The 20,640-nt window shown below is 41.9% G+C and overlaps 3 protein-coding genes and 2 non-coding genes across 12 annotated transcripts in view; all 5 read right to left on the bottom strand.

Annotated features, from left to right (window-relative positions):
- Positions 1 to 41: 41 nt before the first annotated feature.
- On the bottom strand, positions 42 to 4,986 carry spsb3a (splA/ryanodine receptor domain and SOCS box containing 3a). 6 transcript variants are annotated; one of them, XM_076997146.1, is made up of 7 exons: positions 4,572 to 4,986; positions 3,681 to 3,837; positions 3,320 to 3,497; positions 3,028 to 3,215; positions 2,511 to 2,613; positions 2,298 to 2,423; positions 42 to 1,897 (listed from the first exon to the last, which is right to left on the bottom strand). In XM_076997146.1, exons 1-7 carry the CDS (start codon positions 4,646 to 4,648, stop codon positions 1,536 to 1,538), a joined length of 1,191 nt encoding a protein of 396 aa, XP_076853261.1. In that variant the 5' UTR covers positions 4,649 to 4,986; the 3' UTR covers positions 42 to 1,535. The 6 variants fall into 6 exon arrangements, with proteins under 6 accessions (XP_076853261.1, XP_076853265.1, XP_076853263.1 ...); XM_076997150.1 differs by having other exon boundaries at positions 4,630 to 4,978; XM_076997148.1 differs by having other exon boundaries at positions 3,697 to 3,837; positions 4,572 to 4,977.
- Positions 4,987 to 7,561: 2,575 nt separating this feature from the next.
- On the bottom strand, positions 7,562 to 10,821 carry atp6v0ca (ATPase H+ transporting V0 subunit ca). The gene is made up of 3 exons (XM_076997125.1): positions 10,543 to 10,821; positions 9,162 to 9,345; positions 7,562 to 8,644 (listed from the first exon to the last, which is right to left on the bottom strand). Exons 1-3 carry the CDS (start codon positions 10,613 to 10,615, stop codon positions 8,440 to 8,442), a joined length of 462 nt encoding a protein of 153 aa, XP_076853240.1. The 5' UTR covers positions 10,616 to 10,821; the 3' UTR covers positions 7,562 to 8,439.
- A 2,746-nt stretch (positions 10,822 to 13,567) lies between these two features.
- Positions 13,568 to 13,639, bottom strand: trnac-gca (transfer RNA cysteine (anticodon GCA)). The gene has a single exon. It is a non-coding gene; the product is annotated as a tRNA-Cys (tRNA).
- Positions 13,640 to 15,623: 1,984 nt separating this feature from the next.
- trnac-gca (transfer RNA cysteine (anticodon GCA)) lies at positions 15,624 to 15,695 on the bottom strand. Its single transcript has one exon. It is a non-coding gene; the product is annotated as a tRNA-Cys (tRNA).
- Positions 15,696 to 16,447: 752 nt separating this feature from the next.
- lasp1 (LIM and SH3 protein 1) overlaps positions 16,448 to 20,640 on the bottom strand; it is an 18,844-nt gene continuing 14,651 nt past the window's right edge. For 2 of the 3 annotated variants that reach the window (XM_076997122.1, XM_076997124.1), the window contains exons 7-8: positions 17,298 to 20,640; positions 16,448 to 16,977 (exon numbers count right to left, since the gene is read on the bottom strand). The exon at positions 17,298 to 20,640 is cut by the window's right edge and continues 1,189 nt beyond it. The gene's annotated coding sequence lies outside the window, so the exon portion shown is untranslated. The remainder of the gene's footprint in view (positions 16,978 to 17,297) is intronic. The other variant, XM_076997123.1, reaches the window with a different exon arrangement.

Genomic DNA, 20,640 nt, shown 5'->3' with positions numbered 1-20,640 from the left:
AATACTGCTTTTCCAGAATGAACAGAATATGCAATTCAGTCAACTAATAAATCATCAAATATTTGTGGGCTGTCAGCATTCTGATCGGGCGAGTGTTTTTTTTTTTTTTTTTGACAAATCCAGAACCTTGTCACACCATCCACTGGTATTGTACTGTATCCCAATGCATACGTTTTAATAACATGGCATTATCACCACAACATAGTTATCCATATTGTGATAGACCTAACCAACGCTATCTGTTTGCCAGTCAACATATGTGAATACGTCTTTCTGCCACTAATAGACTGCTAACCATGGCTGTTTTTTTTGCATCAAGGTAAAAGTGGCCCAAGGTCACATGATAGGTCACATGAACTGCACAAACGTTTAAGATGGTGCGACATTTCTGACCCAGTGAACTATGGGAGAACCTAAATGTATTCTGCAGTTTCCAACAACCCCTGCTGTTAACTGATGGTAATGTTACACACCCCAGTGCCCATCACACCATAGGGAGTTTCTCCTCGCCACTGTCACCTCTGCCTTGCTCATTAGGGATCTGGACCCATACGATTGTAGAGCTGCTTTGTGACAACATGTGTTGTAAAAAGCACTATATAAATAAATTTGACTTGACTTGACACCTGTAGCTTATATTCCTCATTCTTAACTGGCTGGATGAAAGCCAGATAAGTCAAAAAACACATCAGTCAAAAAACACATCAGTAGAGTGGACCCATTTTGGTCAGAACATCTGATCACATTTATGTCATAAACTGGTGCACGGAGTCATAGTTGTGTAAACCGCCACGGTTCTTCCAAACTCTCCATATTTGCCAACTTTCTTCCTATCAATAAAGTACACATTAATTTGAAATTCCATTAATGCAATAACTAGAATTTGCTGTCTACCTGGTCACTGCAGTTGCCAACTTGGATGGTGAACATAAAAAGGTTAATAGTACACCATCTTCTCATCCATTAGGGTTTCAATTTTACCCATAATTCAACTGATACAAGCATGATGCTGTACAGAGCATTGATGCTAATTATTAATGAAAATACTGACATGATGTATTAAACTGCTTCTAGAGGAAGGGACAGTGTGACATTATGTTCTGTAACAAAGAACCCAATAAGGTAGTCAGTGACAAAACAGAGCGCACAGCTCTAAAGAGATAAAAAAAAGAGGGCATGTGTTTTACATGTATGAATGTTCTATACACTGAGCTGAGACTTCCATAGACCCACAGAGATTAAAGTTCAAAAGTGTCCTCTACCTTGAGACTAGTTGTTAAATCAGTAACAAACTTGTCTGAAATACATGTAACTTAAGGTTCTTTTTCAGCCAACTTGATCATCTGAGCACCCCAAAATGAAACATCTATGTACAACAGGACAGACTGACACCACATAAAATATAGGAAGATTTGTGTGTATACAGCACGTACATAAACACACACACACACACACACACACACACACACACACACACACACACACACACACACACACACACACACACACACACACACACGCGCGAAAGCAGAGCCTCAGGTCCAGCGGCAGCGTTTCCTCTGGCACGCCTCCGGGTCAGAAGCACAGTCTTCCGAGTCGCTGCCTGAAGACGGTCCGGGTGGAGTGTGTGTGTGTGAGTTTGTATGTGGGTGCGTGTGGTCCAGGCTGAGCACCCAGCCGAGTTTGGAGTGCAGGAGGTGTCTGAGTCCAGGAGGGAGCGGAAGCACACCGAGGGCGTCGGCTCCGGAGGGGAGGAGCTTGCGAAGGCGCCAGCAGCAGAGATACTGGAGAGAGGTGGGGGCGGAGACCGAGCGGATCACCTTCATGCTGCTTTTGGCCGCGGTGGAACACGCCATGGGGTAGACGCGCTTGTTCTGCAGCTCTGTGGCAGCAACACCTGAGACGTTTGCACAAATGTAAATTTGTAAATGTAAAATTGTAAATGTAAATGTAAAATTGTAAATGTAAAATTGCATGCAGCAGAAAGTAGTTTACAAAGAAAAAGACAAACAAACAAAAAAGAGCAGGAAACACTGCCCAGCAGCCCAAATGTTTCAAATTCAGCCGCTCTACTGTCAGGGAATGTTTTTACGCTCTGCACTTTCATATCAGTTTTACTACACTCACACACTCTGGAACTGGCATTCTTCTGGGAAAAAACATATGATGAGCAGACATCTGGGGCCAGTTTTGCATATTATATAGTAAAACCACACTGGTTAACACCAAACTGGTGCACACGAATTCAAAAACATTCCCTAGTGTTGGGTGTTTGGTGGATGTAAAGTGGCTCTTACCAATGCATTTGCGGTTTTTAAAGAAGGTGAGTGTTCCATGCCAGGTGTCCAGATGAACTCCTATGATGGAGCCTTGGCCAAACCGAGACGAGAAGCTCATCTTGTCACCATTATGATGCAGCAAACCTGAAGACACAAACTCCGCTATGTTAATCACTATAGTGGTACATAATACCCTCCCTAGGGCTTTAAGATCACTGTGAATGCATTTACCTGTATATGACAAGCCCCAACTGTCTTCATCTTTGCCCAGTAAACTGCAGAATGTGTGTCTGTATTTATCCAGGTTCACATCTGAAGTACCAATGCCAACCATCTATCAAATCCACACAACACATTGACAGGCATTATTAAACATACTGCACATTCTAGTTTCATAACTTACAGGCGCATCATTAGTATCAGGACATAACTACTGGCTTAACACCATACCAGTGTTAATGTTGATGCAATAAAGTAATAGAGTCAAATAACATGCTCAGGTCATCACCGGTCCTGCGCTTATAAACTAACCAGTGATGAACACAATGGAGGACGGTGGACAAATTGCACATGCCAACAGATGGGCCACACACTGCATTTATACACTCATTACAGGCACCGCTAAAATGTGCGCGTCTTCGCCAAAGTGGATGAAAATAGGGATTTGTAATGAAGTGGCTGGTGGTTGTACATTAGCAGTGAATATGAAACACAGCTTCTCTAAGGTTAGCGTGCACCGGGTCCTCACCATGTCCGTGCCATAGACCGGCGAGGTCATCTTGATCTCCCAGAAGTGCTGACCCTCCGAAAGCTCCTTGCACCCGCGGATGGCCGCCGTGCCGCAGCTGTACTCCGAGTGGAAGCTCACCTTCCTGTTTTCGCAGCTGAGCACGGTTGCAGCCGAGCGGCTGCCCTCGTCCCACACCCAATCAAACTCTGGTACGCGGAGAGACAGACACACAGCACGGCCAATCAAGAGACTCGCACGGTCAGAAGCCTGAGGGACTGGGCTAAGGGAAAGACAGGCTGCACAAACGTACCCTGGTCATCTTCGCCACAGTGGCAGTCACGCAGTCGTGCATAACTGCGCAGACGTGGGTTGCAGCTCGACTCCATTTGAGAATCACAGCTGCAATACGACTCTCCAGTTACCGGAACCGCACTCGGTACCGAGGGCACAATGCCCGGATATTCAGCCTCGGAGTCAGAATCACTGTTCTGCAACACACAAACACACACAAGCACGTGCATTTACTTTCAGATTACCTCAGTAACTTCAAACGAAACCCTACAAAATGCAAAAACACAACAGCGCATCTGCAGCGACTTATCTGCGTAGACTACATCTCAGTGTTCAATTTCATGGCAACATTAAGGACGATGTGGAAATGGCTCTCACACCTGCATGTCCACACACCTGTAGGCGATCATAGCCCCACTCCTCGCTGTCTGAGGCCACCAGCGCTCTCGCATCTGCGTCCCGTCGGATTCCGCTCCACAAGTATCGCCACGCTCGGCTGTTTCTGCGCCTGGACATGCCAGCCAAACCCCACAACACCTGCGAACAAAGCAAAGTGTTCACCAACCAGCCACTTGGACATGCACCTTGTGTTGCCATAAATCTGAACATAAGGCTACTGCATTTACAGCTTTCCAAAGCACAAGGCTGGTAACCAGTACATTTTTGTGCAACTCAAAAGAGTATGAAGAATACAGAACGGTTGGAGACACTTAAAATATTAGGCATAGCCTAAGGCAACCTGCTATTAAAATATTTGATTCCACATGCATGTGAATCTATTTGCAAACACATAGTTCACAACTAGATATAAATGTGGTATTTGTGCCTTTTTTGACAGCATGGCCAGCAAGTGCTTCACGCAATGTAGATTTGCACTTAGCTAGACATCTGGCTTGATAGCTATTTGGATAGTTCAGCTTGCTAAACTAATAGGAGAAGCTGTTTGTGGGTCATGTAGCTACAGACTATTGAAACATGTCCTGAAACATGTCCATGTTTATCGCCTGATCACGAGGTGACTGTGGGCTGTGTAGCAGCACAAGGTGCCCACTAACCCGCGTTAAAGTACGTTATGAGGCCTTTAACCAACAACAGTCTCTCACAACACGTTTCCTCTTCATTACGGACAGTTAAATCCTTACAAAAAACATTTATCTTAACAAGCCCGGCCTGAATAAATGCACCGATAACGTCTCTAACTACAAAATGAAGAAAAAGCGTCTCGAATGGTGTTTTGGGGCCTAGTCGAAGCGGTCAGCCCGCGGACTAACTTTGGCCCGCTAGCCGAGCGAGACAAAATGGTTCCTCCGCTTCTCGCCGTCCACTCACTTCCCACTGGGAGTCGCATAAAATCCAGTCAGTCAGTCGTCAAGAGACAGAACCACATTTGCGCTTTTTCCGTCTTGTGACAACCAAGAGGTCTAACTGTAGCTACAGCCGGGACGGCGTCTTCAGCCAGCGGAGGTAGAGGTCACCTGACAGGCTGTGCACACTCCTCCTTCGTGATATATCACACCCCGGAGTGAGAGTGTCCGGCTATCACACCCCGGAGTGAGGGTGTCCGGCTATCACACCCCGGAGTGAGAGTGTCCGGCTATCTGTGTCTCCTGTGAAGAGAAGAGGTCCGAGCCTTCACCGTCCAGTTAGTTAGATCGTCCAGTTAGTGATGTTCTTTCTATGACCCACTTTCGCCATAGACGTAAACAGTGGCCCCCATTTTTACGATGGGACCAACAGATAATGGGTGGGATAGTTTAATGTATATATATATATATATATATATATATATAATAATTAATGTTATTAATTATGTACCCCCCCCCAATCAAATCTCACTTCAAGTGATTTTGAAAAGTTGGCAACCCTGTAAATCAGTTGATGACCCACAACTCTCAACGTTTATCTAAAAAAAAAAAACAGTTTATCATAAAATTTGACTCCACCAAATACTTGTTTCTGTATATGTGACAAAAGATCCCTGAAAAACGTTTATATGTTATTACGTATTTGATTGTGATTTGAAGTGCTACACGACGATATTCTCATAGCCTACCATACTGCACAAGTGTACAGGAGTCTAGGGGTCTTTAACAGTGCAAAGGGACGCGGCCCTCCCTGCACCGGTATAACACTTACACCTGTGAGCTTGTATTTCTGCTTCTTGTATTTCTACACCTACATTCTGCATAACTCAAGTTTTCAACCTAGTATAATGTTACAGAGTCCAAACGGACACCTGGATTTGGTCTCCTTCCCCTGGCGTCATCCGTTAGTATTCTCATTAGTCCCACTTAATAATGATGTGTATTTTCTGTGGTCTTTTGGCCCATGTTTATCCGTGGTGCCAATAAATTCAGACTGAGATCCAGACATTTTAAGGACGCACACTTCCGCCCTTAAAATCATGAGGTGGGATCCGTGAATTAAAAACTTGACTATGATCGTGTATATGGTTCAAGATGTGCACGATACTTTTGACAATGTCTACACGGGATTTTTACACAGAGAATTATGATTACTGCAGTACTGCGTACTCTATGCTCATAGCCTCCACTTTAGAAGTATTTCTTAGGCATGAAATACCTGTCAGTGCTCTTCAACGCCCCCCCATGGAGAACACCTGTAGTGTGCTCACATCGGGGATGGTAAGGGTTGAACGTTATAGTAGTTCCGTTGTACAGAATCTTTGACAGATGATACTCATTCAAAGTGGAAAAACGCCATACAGGCTGTGAGAAACCTCTAATGTTTTACTTAGACATTTGTTCTTCTTGTAGACTACACTAGGCTGTAGGAAGAGATGCAGCTGAAATATGACATGTCATAACTGACATTTTAACTGGTTGGATATGACTGCCACTGTAGTGTCTATCAGAACATGGGAATCAGGCTGCTTTTAGGTATATATTGTGAAGTTGGAGTTGGTGAAGCTAATATGCAGGTATTTTGGTATGTTGCTTTGTGTGGACTATGAAAACCTTAACAGTCATAGTACATGCAAATAGAAAATAATTGTAGTGAATAACACTACTGTGACCACAGAACATGGCTACTCTCTCAAACCAACACCGGCCCTATTAGGCTTGGTTTTTGTTGATGAATGCTGTCTTAGCCAACCGTGTACCTTGTCTTCTCATCACACAAGCATTCTTGTACTTCACTGCATATTTTCATCCTGAATTCAGTATAATGGAATACATGCAAGTCCATGCCATGTCATCTCGACTCATTAAAGAAATTCATGAAAGGTGTTAATGTTTTTTTTTTTTTTTTTGGCCCACCTCCACCCCCCCCATCTTTGGAGGACAACTTTGTTTTTATGTACAGATTTAAATGGCAATTATAACAATTCTGTATAATATATAGTATAGTGATAACAATATAGTGATAATATGCAAAGTGATAATTATTGGGGTTAGGTGGACCAAGAAAAGAGGGGGAGAGAAGTAATAAAAAGGGAAAAGACAAAGAGGCAGGAAAAGAAAGAAGAAAAAGAAAAAAAAAATAGAATAAAACACGCAACCAGCTCAAATGACCACTGCAAAGAAGAACAGAAAGTAAACCAAATACACATAGTACAAATGAGTGCGATGTATGGGTGTGTGTGAGTGTGTGTTTATGTGCAACCTAAAAGTGCAACATAGGATAGATGTATGGAATGTACTTACCAGCAAGGGTGGGTAGCTGCGACAACATTCCCCCAGAGGCCAGAGGTGGGCAGAGAGAGACCTGGGAATCCCACCCGCCCACGGCCCCCCAAGGAGCGGTGGAGTACCAGAGCCGCACTTCCCAGAAACCCTCACATGCCCGCCCCCGCAGGCGGGAGAGAGAGACCCCGGACAGCGCCCCACCAGTCAAGGAGCGCAGGTCCAGGGGAACCAGAGGGAACAGAGCCCCCCCCCCCATTGTGGGCCAGCGGCAAAGCCACGGCGCCACACGCCCGGAAAGCCACCCACCACCCGGCAGGGCCCACCTCCCGCCGAGGAGCACCCGGCCGCCCCAAACCACCACCGCCCAGGGGAGCGGGCCAAAAATGTTTTTTTTTTTTTTTTAAGCTTACTACAAAATGCAACAAATAATTGCATTTTCATTACTGAGCATCATTGATGTAACCAGGTAGGTGATTCCTGCTTTCAAGATTTAAATGAATTAAGTTATTCAGTTTGAATTAACATCAAAAGTTAGCAGGATCACGCTTCATGGTAAATCATTCGGGTGTGCCGAAAACATCTGTTCATAAGAAACTACCACAACCAGAAGAGGAAGTTGAAGTTTTATTTGGAAACAGGACGGGCTGGGCTGGTTTGTGCCCATCTTTGCAACCAGTAACAGTAGTAACTACGGGTATAACGCTACACATATTCAAAGAATGTCACCTTAGAATTAAAACGTACACTTTCTCACACATACGTACGCGTGCATAAACTCGCAATAGCACGCCCTGTAAACTTCCACACCAATATCTTGATATAGACAAACAAAACTCCATGTTACCAATGATTACATCCAGAGGAACTCCAAGCACAATTTACCCACAGTGCAATTCACCTACCTATACAGATATATATATATATATTTTGATACATGTATTTATATATAGATCATTGGGATTTCAATAAAGACTTTAATCAATTTAAGCAGTTTCATGAACACTTCAAAATCTTCATAAATAATCAAAATGCTTTTTTTTTTTCTTTCTTTTTTACAGTTAGGTCCTCAACATCAGAGTTAGAATCAGAAATGGTCCCAAAAATGTATGACAAATAAGAATTTGTTCTTCAAAAAAGAAAAGAAAAAACAAAACAAAAAAAAAACACAAACATGTGTAGCGGTAGGGTTAAGGGCATCTACCTATACACCAACAAGACAAGAACACAGGCTACACAGCGCATGTACAAGGAGACGCACATCAGGTTACTATAATACACACAGAGGGGGGGAGCTCTCACTTTCACACATACATACATACATACTTACACTCACTTACACACACACACACACCCCTCTCTTCGGTTCTTGTGGTGTAGTTACTCGAAGTGTTTCATTAAGTGGATGTATGTGTCGGTGTTCATGTGTTTGTTTGTAGTGGGTGGGTGGTGGTTTTCTTATAATAATCATTATTACTGATATTAACATAATTTACTTGGTGGAGAGGATAAGGGCAACAATAAGCCCATACAGCCCCAGCACCTCAGCAAAGATCAGAATGAGGATCATGCCCACAAAGAGGCGAGGCTGCTGGGCAGTGCCCCTGACGCCTGCATCTCCCACAATGCCGATGGCAAAGCCAGCAGCCAATCCACTCAGGCCCACGCTGAGCCCAGCACCTAGGTGAAGAAAACTCCTGCACACACACACACACACACACACACACACACACGGAGGACTTAGCGATCAACCCACTCACTCAGATCTATACAAGACCACCCACTGTGATCAGTTGGGTATACATAATACACCTTTTGATTCCGATTTACTTCACAACTTCAGAATCAAGCAAGATTTGTTGGGTCCAAATCTTAACAGATTTGAAACCAACTGCTTGGGTGACACACAAATGCAAACAGGAAGATGAAAATAATTAGGGGAACGGGTGTAGTTGCTGATTCATGGGGTGTGGCGTTTCGAGAGGTGGCTGGAAAGACTGCTTTATTGAATGGTAAATTACTGGCATTTCCATAACAAATATTAACTGTAATGAGCAACTGGGCAGTCCATTACTAAATTCAGTGCATTTAATATGGTATGGCTTGTGCACAACTTACTAATCCATGTGTATGACTTTTGAAACATACGTAAAGCTTAGTTTTCATAATTACGTTTTTTTAATTACATTAGAAACGAGCACGTGTATGACTTACTTGTAGAGTGAGACGTTGTCTGAAATATTGTTGGCGATAAGAACAGCCACCACCAGACCATAGATGGCAATGATGCCGGCCATGACGACAGGGATGATCGACTTCATGATCAACTCTGGCCTCATCACAGACATGGCAGCAATGCCTGTGCCACTCTTAGCTGTGCCATAAGCAGCTCCTAGTGCTACAGAGACATAGTATAGAGAGAGGTAGAGAAGTATAGAGAGAGGTAGAGAAGTGTAGAGAGAGGTAGAAATGACTGCAATGCCTGAGAAGTTCCAAACACTGTTAGGCAACATTAAAATAGTAGACAAGACTAAAGACTGATCTTTATACAATACATTTTTAAATACTTTCTATCAGAATTAACAGGTCTGATCCCACTGTATGCAGCATTAAAAAAAAAAAAATATAAATATATATATATATATATATATATATATATATATATATATATATATATATATATATAATTGTTGCATCTAAATCTCTTCTGTGCATGAATGTGTGTAAATGCACTCTGTTAAAATTCTTAAGAAGCCAAGGTCAGAAACTGGCATAAGTTAGTGTGGCCCTTATGCTGACGGCTGTTCTGGTCAGCAGTCACATGACGGACCTCAGGCCTGTGGAGGGAGTACAACACTAACACCACCACCACACGCTCGCCTTAACACACGGAATATAGCGAGGCCTCCACGGGATATACTGCTTTTCGTTTAGTCAGTGTTGGCTAGCTTTCTGTTTCGCGTCTATTAATATGCCAAGTATGCACGCCTGTTATGAGAAAATCACATATACATGTTGTATTATACACGTTATATTAAAATGGGAGTGTCGCAATGTGTCTTGGACTTCACTTACGTTGTTCAATGGTTTTCATTTAGAAATGAACAATTTCGGACGTGAAAATGAAATCTTTTCCGTTATGTTATAATAAACGCACAAATATGTGATCATATGAAACACCAAATGTAGGTTTAATTACAAGCCGTTTATACGACACCAATTTAGTAAAATGCCCTTGCGCAAAAACGAGAGCCAATAAGCCCGCTAACCCAACAGTGCCAGCTCATACGGCAATACTCACCTTCGCCATCGCATATGGCACAAGGTTTGATGTCATTTAGCCAACATTTTAATAAAATTATCCATCTATACACCTGGATAAATAAATTATTTACAGGCATTACGTCAATTAGGACGTCACGTACCCTGATGGAAACCTTCCCTTCCCCCATAGACGGAGCTACTCCACAAGATCGTTCATGTCGGCCCATTCAGTATAAAAATAATGCTTATTCTGATCCATACAATAAATATAATCATTTAAAAGCTGCATTTGTGTAAGTGAGGCGTGAAGCTGGAACGGCGCGTCTCTTACCGCTGAAGACCATCGCTGCTGAGGCGCCCATCACCGCAAAGAAGGGCGAGTACTCGGGATTCTCGGCGGACATTCTCCTGCACGTTCAGGACACAAACTAAATAAACCACGAAGAGGTAAACAAGCCTAAATATACCCGGTGTGGATATTGAGGTTCTTGTGAACGGGTCTTCTACAGTGACGGGGCCTTGAGAGTGGGTCACGGAGTGCGGGAGTTAGTCACGAATCCCAGAGAACGCTGTAATCACCGGTGGAGAGGAAGAAAATGGCGAGCAGGACGGAGTCACATGATCAGGCATGAGTGCTCGGCCCATTTCCTCTTTTTAGGGAGGTCCGAAAAATACGCAACGTAATTTCCAACTTTGAATTGCAATTTATTCTATATGAATCACACTCAAATTATACACTTTTAAAGCATGTAATCAAATTCAACATATTAAGGTCAGTGGATCAGCTCACTGCTTTAGCATCGCATCGAAACCCCTATTGATAGCTTTTTTTGGTATAACCCATTGCAGACCTGGACTGGGATGTGTGAAAACCATTTAATTTGTCAGAGGCCTCATCCATAAATGTGAGTTGCAGGTTTGTATAAACGGACGATTTGACGATCAGTGACAATAGTGCATTACAGTAACTTTATACAAAGAACACGCTTGGACGGCATTCAACATACACACATAAATAACCCAGACACACGTACATTTGTCAGCCCCGATTATGTTTAGAAACTTCAAAATATCTCACTGAGGTTATTATTCTGACTTAAACCATGTTACAGTGGAATAAAATTAAATATAGGGTCTGGAAATATTAAATAAGCTCTTAAGGATATTGGAGAGTCACTGGTGACATATCAGCACAGGGGATGAGCACAAAGTCATGTGCTCACATACATCTCATGACTCCCACCCTCCAAGTTCAGAGGGAAGAATTATTTTAATTTTACCTAATGGTGTTCTGAACTCCATTGGCATAATAATCATTCGCTCTCTCACTCACTTAAAAGCACTTAGAAATGTTAAAGGTACAACAGTGTGTAAGGGAGAGAAAGACAGTGAGTAAATGAATGATGGTCAGGTTTTTAAACAGAAAGAATTTTATGACAGAACAAAGACAATGTTCTTTTAAGATATCTGTAGATGACAACTATAAAGGACAGTTAAACACTACAGCAGGCATCATAACATAATAAAAAAGAGGAAGACAGAAATATTCAGCCCACCAGGCTTCCAGTCTCACACACACACACACACACACACACACACACACACACACACACACACACACACACACACACACACACACACACACACACAGTGTTATGTTAAAGGATTTGAAACTCAAAGAGGCAGATTTAGGGTTTAAATACAGGTGCAGGTCATAAAATTAGAGTCTCGGAAAAATATTTATTTCAGTAGTGCCATTCAAAAGGTGAAACTTGTAGAGGATACTCATTCATTACACACAGACTGATATTTCATGGTGGACTGCATCTTCCTCTTCACAATACCCCATAGATTTTCAATGGGGTTAAGGTCAAACGAGTGTGTTAGCCAATTAAGAACAGGGACACCATGGTCCTTAAACCATTAGTAGCTTTGGTAGCCAAGTCCTGTTGGAAAATGAAATCTGCATATCCATAAAGTTGGTCAGCAGTAGGAAGCATGTAGTGCTCTAAAACTTCCTGGTAGATGGCTGTGTTGACCTTGGACCTCAGAAAACACAGTGGACCAACACAAGCAGATGACATGTCAAACCATCACTGACAGTGGAAACTTTACACTGGACCTCAAGCAACGTGGATTCTGTGCTTCTCCTCTCTTCCTCCAGACTCTGGGACCTTGAATTCCAAAGGAAATGCAAAATGTAGTTTCATCAGAGAACATAACTTTGGACCTCTCAGTAGCAGTCCAGTCCTTCTTGTCTTTAGCCCAGATGAGACACTTTTGACACTGTCTCTTGTTCAAGGAATGCGATAGCTGAAACCCGTGTCTTGCATACGTCTGTGCATGGTGGTTCTTGAAGCACTGACTCCAGTTGGAGTCCAGTCTTAGTGAATATCCCCCACATTACTGAATGGATTTTGTTTCATTATCCTCTCCAGTGTGCGGTTATCTCTATTGCTTGTTCACTTTTTTCTACCACATCTTTTCCTTCCCTTCGCCTCTGCATTAATGTGCTTGGACACAGAACAGCCAGCCTCTTTTGCAATGACCTTTTGTGTCTTGTCCTGCTTGTGTAAGGTGTGTAAGGTGTCAATGGTCAATGGTTATTGTCATCAAATTAAAAGAAATAAACATTTGAAATATATCAGTCTGTGTGTAATGAATGAGTATAAAATACAAGTTTCACTTTTTGAATGGAATTACTGAAATAAATCAACTTTTTCATGATATTCTAATTTTATGACCAGCACCTGTATATATGATCTGTGAGTAACAACATTCATTTATCTTGTGTATGTAATGTGCTCTCTTTAATATTGCCCGTTTTACCCCATGAGATGGCCTACCAGTTCTTAGATAGTCATGTGATTTCAGTAGCCTACACAATTGCTAAGCAAAGCATTTTTTGGACCTCGCAAACCTCGTTGGCGGTTCGAGAACAGAAGTTACAAAAGTACAGAATTGTGCAATAATGGGAGCTGGCATTTGTCCCAATTAACGCAAATATGTCCAGTATTTTCACAACTGTGTTTCTGTGCCGTGTTTTTAATAATGCGTGTTAGCCTGAAGCCTGCTGCAGTAATGATCACATGTGGTCATTTACTAATTACTACCACTGGGTGTCGCTGTACACACAACCCAACACATCCTGGCGCTCCTGTCCCGTCCCTCTGACTACGTGGCAAAAGCAGGGACCATGTTTCCCACGTGTTTCTCTATCGCCAAGGTCTGACAAAGTGGACCGCGTTTGTATATTCGGGTAATTAGATTTTGTACCTATTCCTTCCTAATTGTCGCTGGGGATGTGTTTATATGTGACGTTAGGGCAGTTATAGGGTTAAAAACGACACAGCCGAAGGGGGCACCCGGATTTGAACCGGGGACCTCTTGATCTGCAGTCAAATGCTCTACCACTGAGCTATACCCCCATGTTTGAAGCATTTTTCAGACCTCAATTACAGAGTTCCTCTGTTACAAAACATGGTACATGCATACATATGTAAGCTTGCACAGCTGATGAAGCAGCTCTCTCAGAAACGCTCTGCTTCTCTAAAAACTTTGTGTACTTCACTACAATTTTTATATACTTACCTAAATACACTGCAGTTAAGTACCTGGAATCTTCTTCAGATTTATATATTTACACACACACACACACACACACACACACACACACACACACACACACACACACACACACACACACACTCACTAGATTTGTATCAGTTCAGTGTGCTACTAGTGTAGGCTACTATGGATTCAAAGTGAATTAAGTCTTACATAAAGTCCAAACTAGAGTCAATAAAGTAAGCAGTGGTGTGTAGAACTCAAGAATGAATAAACAAAATAAACAGTAAAAATAAAACCTACTTTTCCATCACGTTGCTGCATACCAACATCAACTTTCTTGCTAAGTTTGTCATTACAGTAAAGTATCTCAAAATGAAAAACTTTTGTAACTGCAGCTTTTGTCATATTTTGAAGAGGAACCGTTCATTTGAGTTTGTTGTGTAGTTTGAGTAATTCCAGCCCATTTCCTATTGGTTGTTTTTTGACCTACGTCATGGTACTGACTACATTGCGGGATTTTGGTGCACATTTTTGGAGAGGCTGGCTGGTCACAGAGACAATCATGGATCAGGAAACGAGCAAAGAACAAAGATTTAAGCTCACAACCAAAGAAATCTTTTACGCTCTGCGCTTGTTTTGTGTGACAGCATAATCGTTACGATATGTAGAGATGAATGTCCGTATTTAGGCCTACTTCAGATATAGAGATTTACGTCTAATTGAGACAAACCAGCAATCTATAAATGACAGAGTTGTACAATAAATACGACAAAATAGATTGTAAGTTTTAAGCAGCGTTTTTATTACTAACGTTTACAGGAGATTGGGTAAAACTACGTAATTGGTGTGAGTTTTCTGTGTGCGGTTAGCTCTCTCATGCAGCCATAATACTTTTGAGTAAATTAATTTGACAGGATGACTTGGGAACATTTTGACCTCTGTTTGGTTACTCAATTATTGATTATGTCTGCTTACAGTAACATGTGTAGAACAGATAATGAAATAGTGTATGACAGTGTAGGTAAAGTATGAGCAAGTTAAGGTTCAGTCTACAGGCGGACGAACATTTCGGTGTAATCGATCGGCTTGGGCATCCACTACCCGGCACGCAAACTAAACGCAAGTTGCTCTAAGGTGGGCTACTAATTACTACCGTTAGATGTCGCTGTAATCGCAGCAGAGAACTACAAGAAACAGCTTTCTCCCCCTAATTCTCGGTCCAAAACATGAAGGTTGTGTTAATTGGAGTGAATGATTGTGCGTGTCTGCATGCCCAGTGTGTGAATCTGTGTCTGTATGACCAGTGGAGCATGGTGGTCTGTCCTGTGTGCTGTCCTCTCTCCCCTCCCTGTACCCAATTCAGTCCCCCATGGGGCTGAAGCTTCTGATTGGCAGTCTGATTGTGATTGGCCTGCTGCCAAAGTTGCGTATGTTAATTTAAAGAGACCTTGGGTTCTTTTAAAAGGTGCTAGATAAATATAACGTCTTACATTCTACTTACATGGTGTCATTTAAATTGTTAAGATAATGGAATTGAAAGAAATGGTGGTGTTTAGTTCAAATAATTGATAATTTATTTGATAATTTGATAATTCAGTATATATTCCATTTAGAAATGTTATATTTTATGACATTCATACATACATTCATGTCATATTTTCTTAATGCCCATCCAGAACAAGACACATAAAGACACACCTAAAGAGGAAAGCGTGTCAGTCTTGTGTTTTATGTTAATTGGTAAACTACTTCCATAGAGGAGGGCGAAGGAAGGAACCGTGTTCCCAGTTGAGTTTTCCTTGTTGTCGGACGGTTACACAGGGTTAAAAACGACACAGTCAAAGGGGGCACCCGGATTTGAACCGGGGACCTCTTGATCTGCAGTCAAATGCTCTACCACTGAGCTATACCCCCATGTGTGAAGGTGTACGATCAGGATGACAAAGGGCGTAGAATACAAATACCTGTACTCTCCACGGACACCTATCTCTAATATGGTGTCTAATAAACCAAAGTAATCGTAGGACATTTGTAAAGAACACCATGTGAACACAATCACCACCGCCTCCGTGACTCTCCCATTTATGCTAATAAGCATATACATCTCTGACCTACTTTTACACTGATCCTCATATGCGAGGCCACTCTAGCAATGCTAAATAAGCAACATTGAAATCAAACCTCTAATTTACGCTATTTCAAGTTAAATATCATCTTTGATCTACAGGATGACTGAGGAGTATCTAAAGTATAATACAAACTAAGTCAAATTCCAAATAAATTAAATCAGCCCCTCATATAGTGTCCTTTACAGATAGTTATAAATCCACTTTTCTTGTTCTCTTGTTCTTGTTAGCGGTTCACCAGGCCCACACGAGCTGTGGAGATCGTTTGCGTTTCAACAGTGGGAACAAAAAGTGAGATAAATAGCCAATACTAAATCTCATTTCATTTCACCTCCTTTATGTCAAAGCATCGTGTCTTTGGAGCAAATACACCAATGCATTATACTGACGCGCTTTTATGAGCTTTTTGAGTGGTTTGGAGTTGGCCAGAGCAGGACGAACCGGTTGAATTTCTTGAAATTTGTATAGCCTACTATATTATTAGTACAGAACTTATACCTTGTATTAATATTACTATATTATTAGTTACAGCAGAACTGATACCTTGCACAAAAAGGCATTTTATTCAGTAAAGGACAGAAACACACTGTCGATCTCATGCATAAAAAACTGGATGTAAAAAAAAGTTAAAACAAAATAAAATCATGCAAAGCCTACAGTGCTGTGGATGAGAGGTTAGCTAAAAGAAAATAAGGAAATATAGCCTAGATAGAAAACATACGTTTCTTATTCTCTCTCTCTCTCTCTCTCTCTCTCTCTCTCTCTCTCTCTAACACACACACACACATACACACACACAGTCACACACTTTTCAGCCAAAAGATCATCTCCATTACAAACAGTAGTTTACAAGGGGAATATATTAAATATCTTCGTCATTCGTTTCCAAAACAGAGTGACATTCACGTATTCTGCGTCTGGAGTCACGAGACTGCGTGGAGAGAAGCGCAAACGGATGGACACAAATGTGCTAAGCTGTTTTGAACAGGTGTCCTGCCATGTCCTGTTAAATGCCTTCAGAGCTGTCCTGCTGTCCCCCCAAGGCCTGGTCCCACCAACCACGCGTCCTTCTGAAACAAACACACACGTATTACACATTACCTATTAAACCATCATGCAGTGTCAATATACCTGCATAGTTTCACTGTGTACTTTGTACGCGGTGTTCATAAAACACGGGCACCACACGGCGCCTGAATTATAGTCTAATTCTACTACCCTGTCATGAACGACATGAACGACCATCAATCTGACGGAGGTTGGGGGGGGGGATTGGGTCACTGGTGCTGAGACTGACTGAGGTGGTTTCTACTTTTGTGGCCATTGTAAAACACAAGCCAACTGGCCATATGCAAATGAACACAATACAGAACACATTATTATTGCTAACCTCTTCACGGATCCCCAGGAGACATGGGCCACGCATGCGGCCGGTCTTGTCCCGGTCCATTGGTACCGTCTTGATCCGAGCATCAGAGCATGTAGATGATATAGGACAGGAACACCAGACCGATGATGGCGAAAAACATCAGCACCAAGATGTCCAACATGGTGTCCTCGCCTCCGCAAAAAACCCCCCAAAACAAACAAACAAAAAACAAAAACAAGAGACAGAAGCGGCGAGGTCTTCAGTGACGTTTAAAGGACATCGGTGATTATTGGAGCGTTAACGGTATTTCCGCCGCAGCGCAGCAGACCCCGCCCAACGTGATGCGCGCGCCCTGCTTCACGGTCTCACGTGCAGGAGAGGAGCCGATAGGTAACAACGAGCGCTTTGGTACCATCGTTGCATTTCCTTGATGGTCTTAGACATAATACCACGCATGCACAAAATACCGGGACCGTACTTTGGGATGCTTATAAAGCACAAATTCAGGGTGATAATTCGATGTTTTTCAAACAGTTGCTCTTCACAATAAGTAGGGATATTTCCAGTGAGCGAGCTCTGTGCAGCATGTGATGGGAACAGCAATAAAAACATGTAAACGACAGACAGATCTTGATAGAAAGAATGCATTTTATTGATCAACGTTATTAGCCAGCTCCTCAAATACATAACTGAAAAAGAAATAAATTTAAATATGGATAAAAGCAAGTCATGCTTCAGATGGTGCATGGGAGCCCTGTGTGCAGTTTATGCAAATCCTTTATGCAGTTTATGCAAATCCTTAAATTAATACAAAGAAAAAAAAGAGAATAATGTCTACTGAACTGAGAAAACACTGGAAATTAAAGCAGAGAATATAAGGGATTTGGACAGCTGTGTGAAGACGGCTAAAATCCTGGTCCCGTCTGGGGCTTCATCTCTAAAACTTTAAGACACACCCTAACCACCATCAATGACTCATTACTTCACCCTTGGCACACCCTCCGCATCCTGTAACAACTGCAGCACTCCGCTTTACTTCAATATGTAATGTCAAAACATTTGTAGGAAATGTGTTACTACATCTGGACAATTTTGCTTTCAGCTACTCTCTCTCGTTGATACTGGTCATTAATATAACCCACCATTACAAGCTACAGTGTAATTAACAGATGTTGCTGAGTCTGTCTTTAATGACTCTGTCGTAAACATTCTCAGCAGAAAAAGAAAGACTGTTCTAAGTGCATTTCTTTCTTATGGTGGGAGAAGAGAGCTTACAAATAAAAGAATGGGTCGAAGCTGGAATGAATGAAAGAGGGATGGTGGAGGAAATCAACACCGTTTGTTGATGTCGTTTGCATCCATGAGCTTTCCAAAGTTCTGAAGTCGACCAACTTGACATCTGTTTTTGGAAACAATGCAACCTCTGGTGCATGTGACCGAAAGAAGATGAAGTCATGACATTTGGCAGTAAAGATCAATACATTTCAATCTGGCAACCCAGCGATCTTGCTCAACGTGTACTTAAGCTAAATTAGAGTAAAGGGACACTGGCGTCAGACAAGATTTGAAGGGGATCTCATGAGGCTTCTATCACAAGAGACACTGAGTGAATACCATGCAGAACAGTACTGATACAGGTTATATACTTAGCTCTATCCAGCTTGACCAAAGAAAGACTAGACACACTTGAGACACTCTGTTCCCTATTACAGTATTTCTTCTGCTGTATGAGCACAACACCACCAATTGCAGTTCACTTCATTCTTAATGGCTGACATAAGTTACGCTTGTGTCATCATTTGAATATTACGTCTTAGCTGCTATGAAGTATTACCTGATATGTTTCGATTTATAAGTGGTACGCAGTGTACAGTAAAGTGAGACTTGGTTTTGATTTCCCAAACAACCAGCCTAGGATGTGAACTTTGGCTTCAAGTGGGAGATGACTGCATACAGTGCCTTTTTTCCCACGATTTCTTTGCAGTCAAATGATTGAGTGCAATTTTAGTGTTGAATTAAAGGATCAGAAAGAAGAGCTCTGGGTACTGCGTAGATCTGCACAGTACAGCGCAATTGATCCTCAGACCCCCATTTGCAAAATGGAACCAGAAACAGACTAGATCAAACAGCAAGTAAATGACAAAAACAAACAAAAAAAACAAACAAACAACACAACCCACATCTTCACATATGTAAAGTGGATCGTAACACTGCTGCAAAACATGTGAGAATCTACGCAGAGCTTTGTAAAAACTGCTCAAACCGCCATCTAGCTCTCACTTTGTTCTGCCCAATCACACCTAATCACCAGGTGTTTCTTAATGCACTCTACGTTGGACCAGTTGTCTTCTGATGAGCTACATCTCAGGTAATGGACATAGCTGCACATGCTGTTTAAGGCAGGGATGTTAAAGAGAAACCATGAGCTCTTGAGATTAAACAAGTACATCAGGATGTGTGTGTGTGTGTGTGTGTGTGTGTGTGGGGGGGGGGGGGGGTGATACTGAGCCTGAATCTGTGAAGCAGATGACAAGGTGAGTGTTCATGAGTTTCAATACTGTTTTCACCAGGCCGATCTGTTCAGGCATCTCCTCAGAGATGCAAAGGCTGTTATTTGACTTAAGAAAGGAGCAGGTTTGAGGGGCAGAGCAGAACACGCCCAGGAGCCTCTTGGGATTAGTCTAACTTGAGATAGAACAGCAAATTACCAAGATGATTTAGTTTCAGAAGGAAATACATTTGCTATGGTCATACAAACTGATCAGGTGTATAACATGTATCACATGTATAATCTAATAATGTAAAATCTATAAAGTAAAAATTAAACTAATACCCCCCCCCAAAAAAAGACCTCCCAGTGAAGAGGGAAAAGGAAACAATATTCTACTGTCTATTTTAACCCCATCTTGAGTGCACATTTTGGATGTGTTAAATGACAATGTACAGCATAGTTTGAACAGATTATCTGTGTACAATGTATAAACAGCAAAATATTGCCCCCACCTCTATATGTTAGGGCCAAAAGCACAAAATAAACTGACCATTCTGTTCAGTTGGACAAACTGGCCTGCCTTGATATACAAATAGATCTGTTTTATTTAATTACAGTTCCACCTCATACAATAACAACGAGTTAATAGGAATAATTATGATGGTGGTTCGTCATCATCATCATAGCACAGAACAGCAAGATACATTATTACACGATGCACATGGAATGCTCCAGAATGCAACAGGAGAGGAGAAAAAAAAAAACAATTAGAAAAGTCTATAGAATTGTGCTTAGGCTCCGCCCCCCCCATTGATTCTACTGATTTGCTCTCATGTAATTGGTGGGCACATTTGGTAAATATCTTTTGTTTGT

Source organism: Brachyhypopomus gauderio, chromosome 2 (assembly GCF_052324685.1).
Source record: "Brachyhypopomus gauderio isolate BG-103 chromosome 2, BGAUD_0.2, whole genome shotgun sequence".
NCBI classification, from domain to species: Eukaryota; Metazoa; Chordata; class Actinopteri; order Gymnotiformes; family Hypopomidae; genus Brachyhypopomus; species Brachyhypopomus gauderio.
The sequence above is the reverse complement of the archived record's forward strand: the minus strand, read 5'-3'. Positions and strand labels throughout refer to the sequence as shown.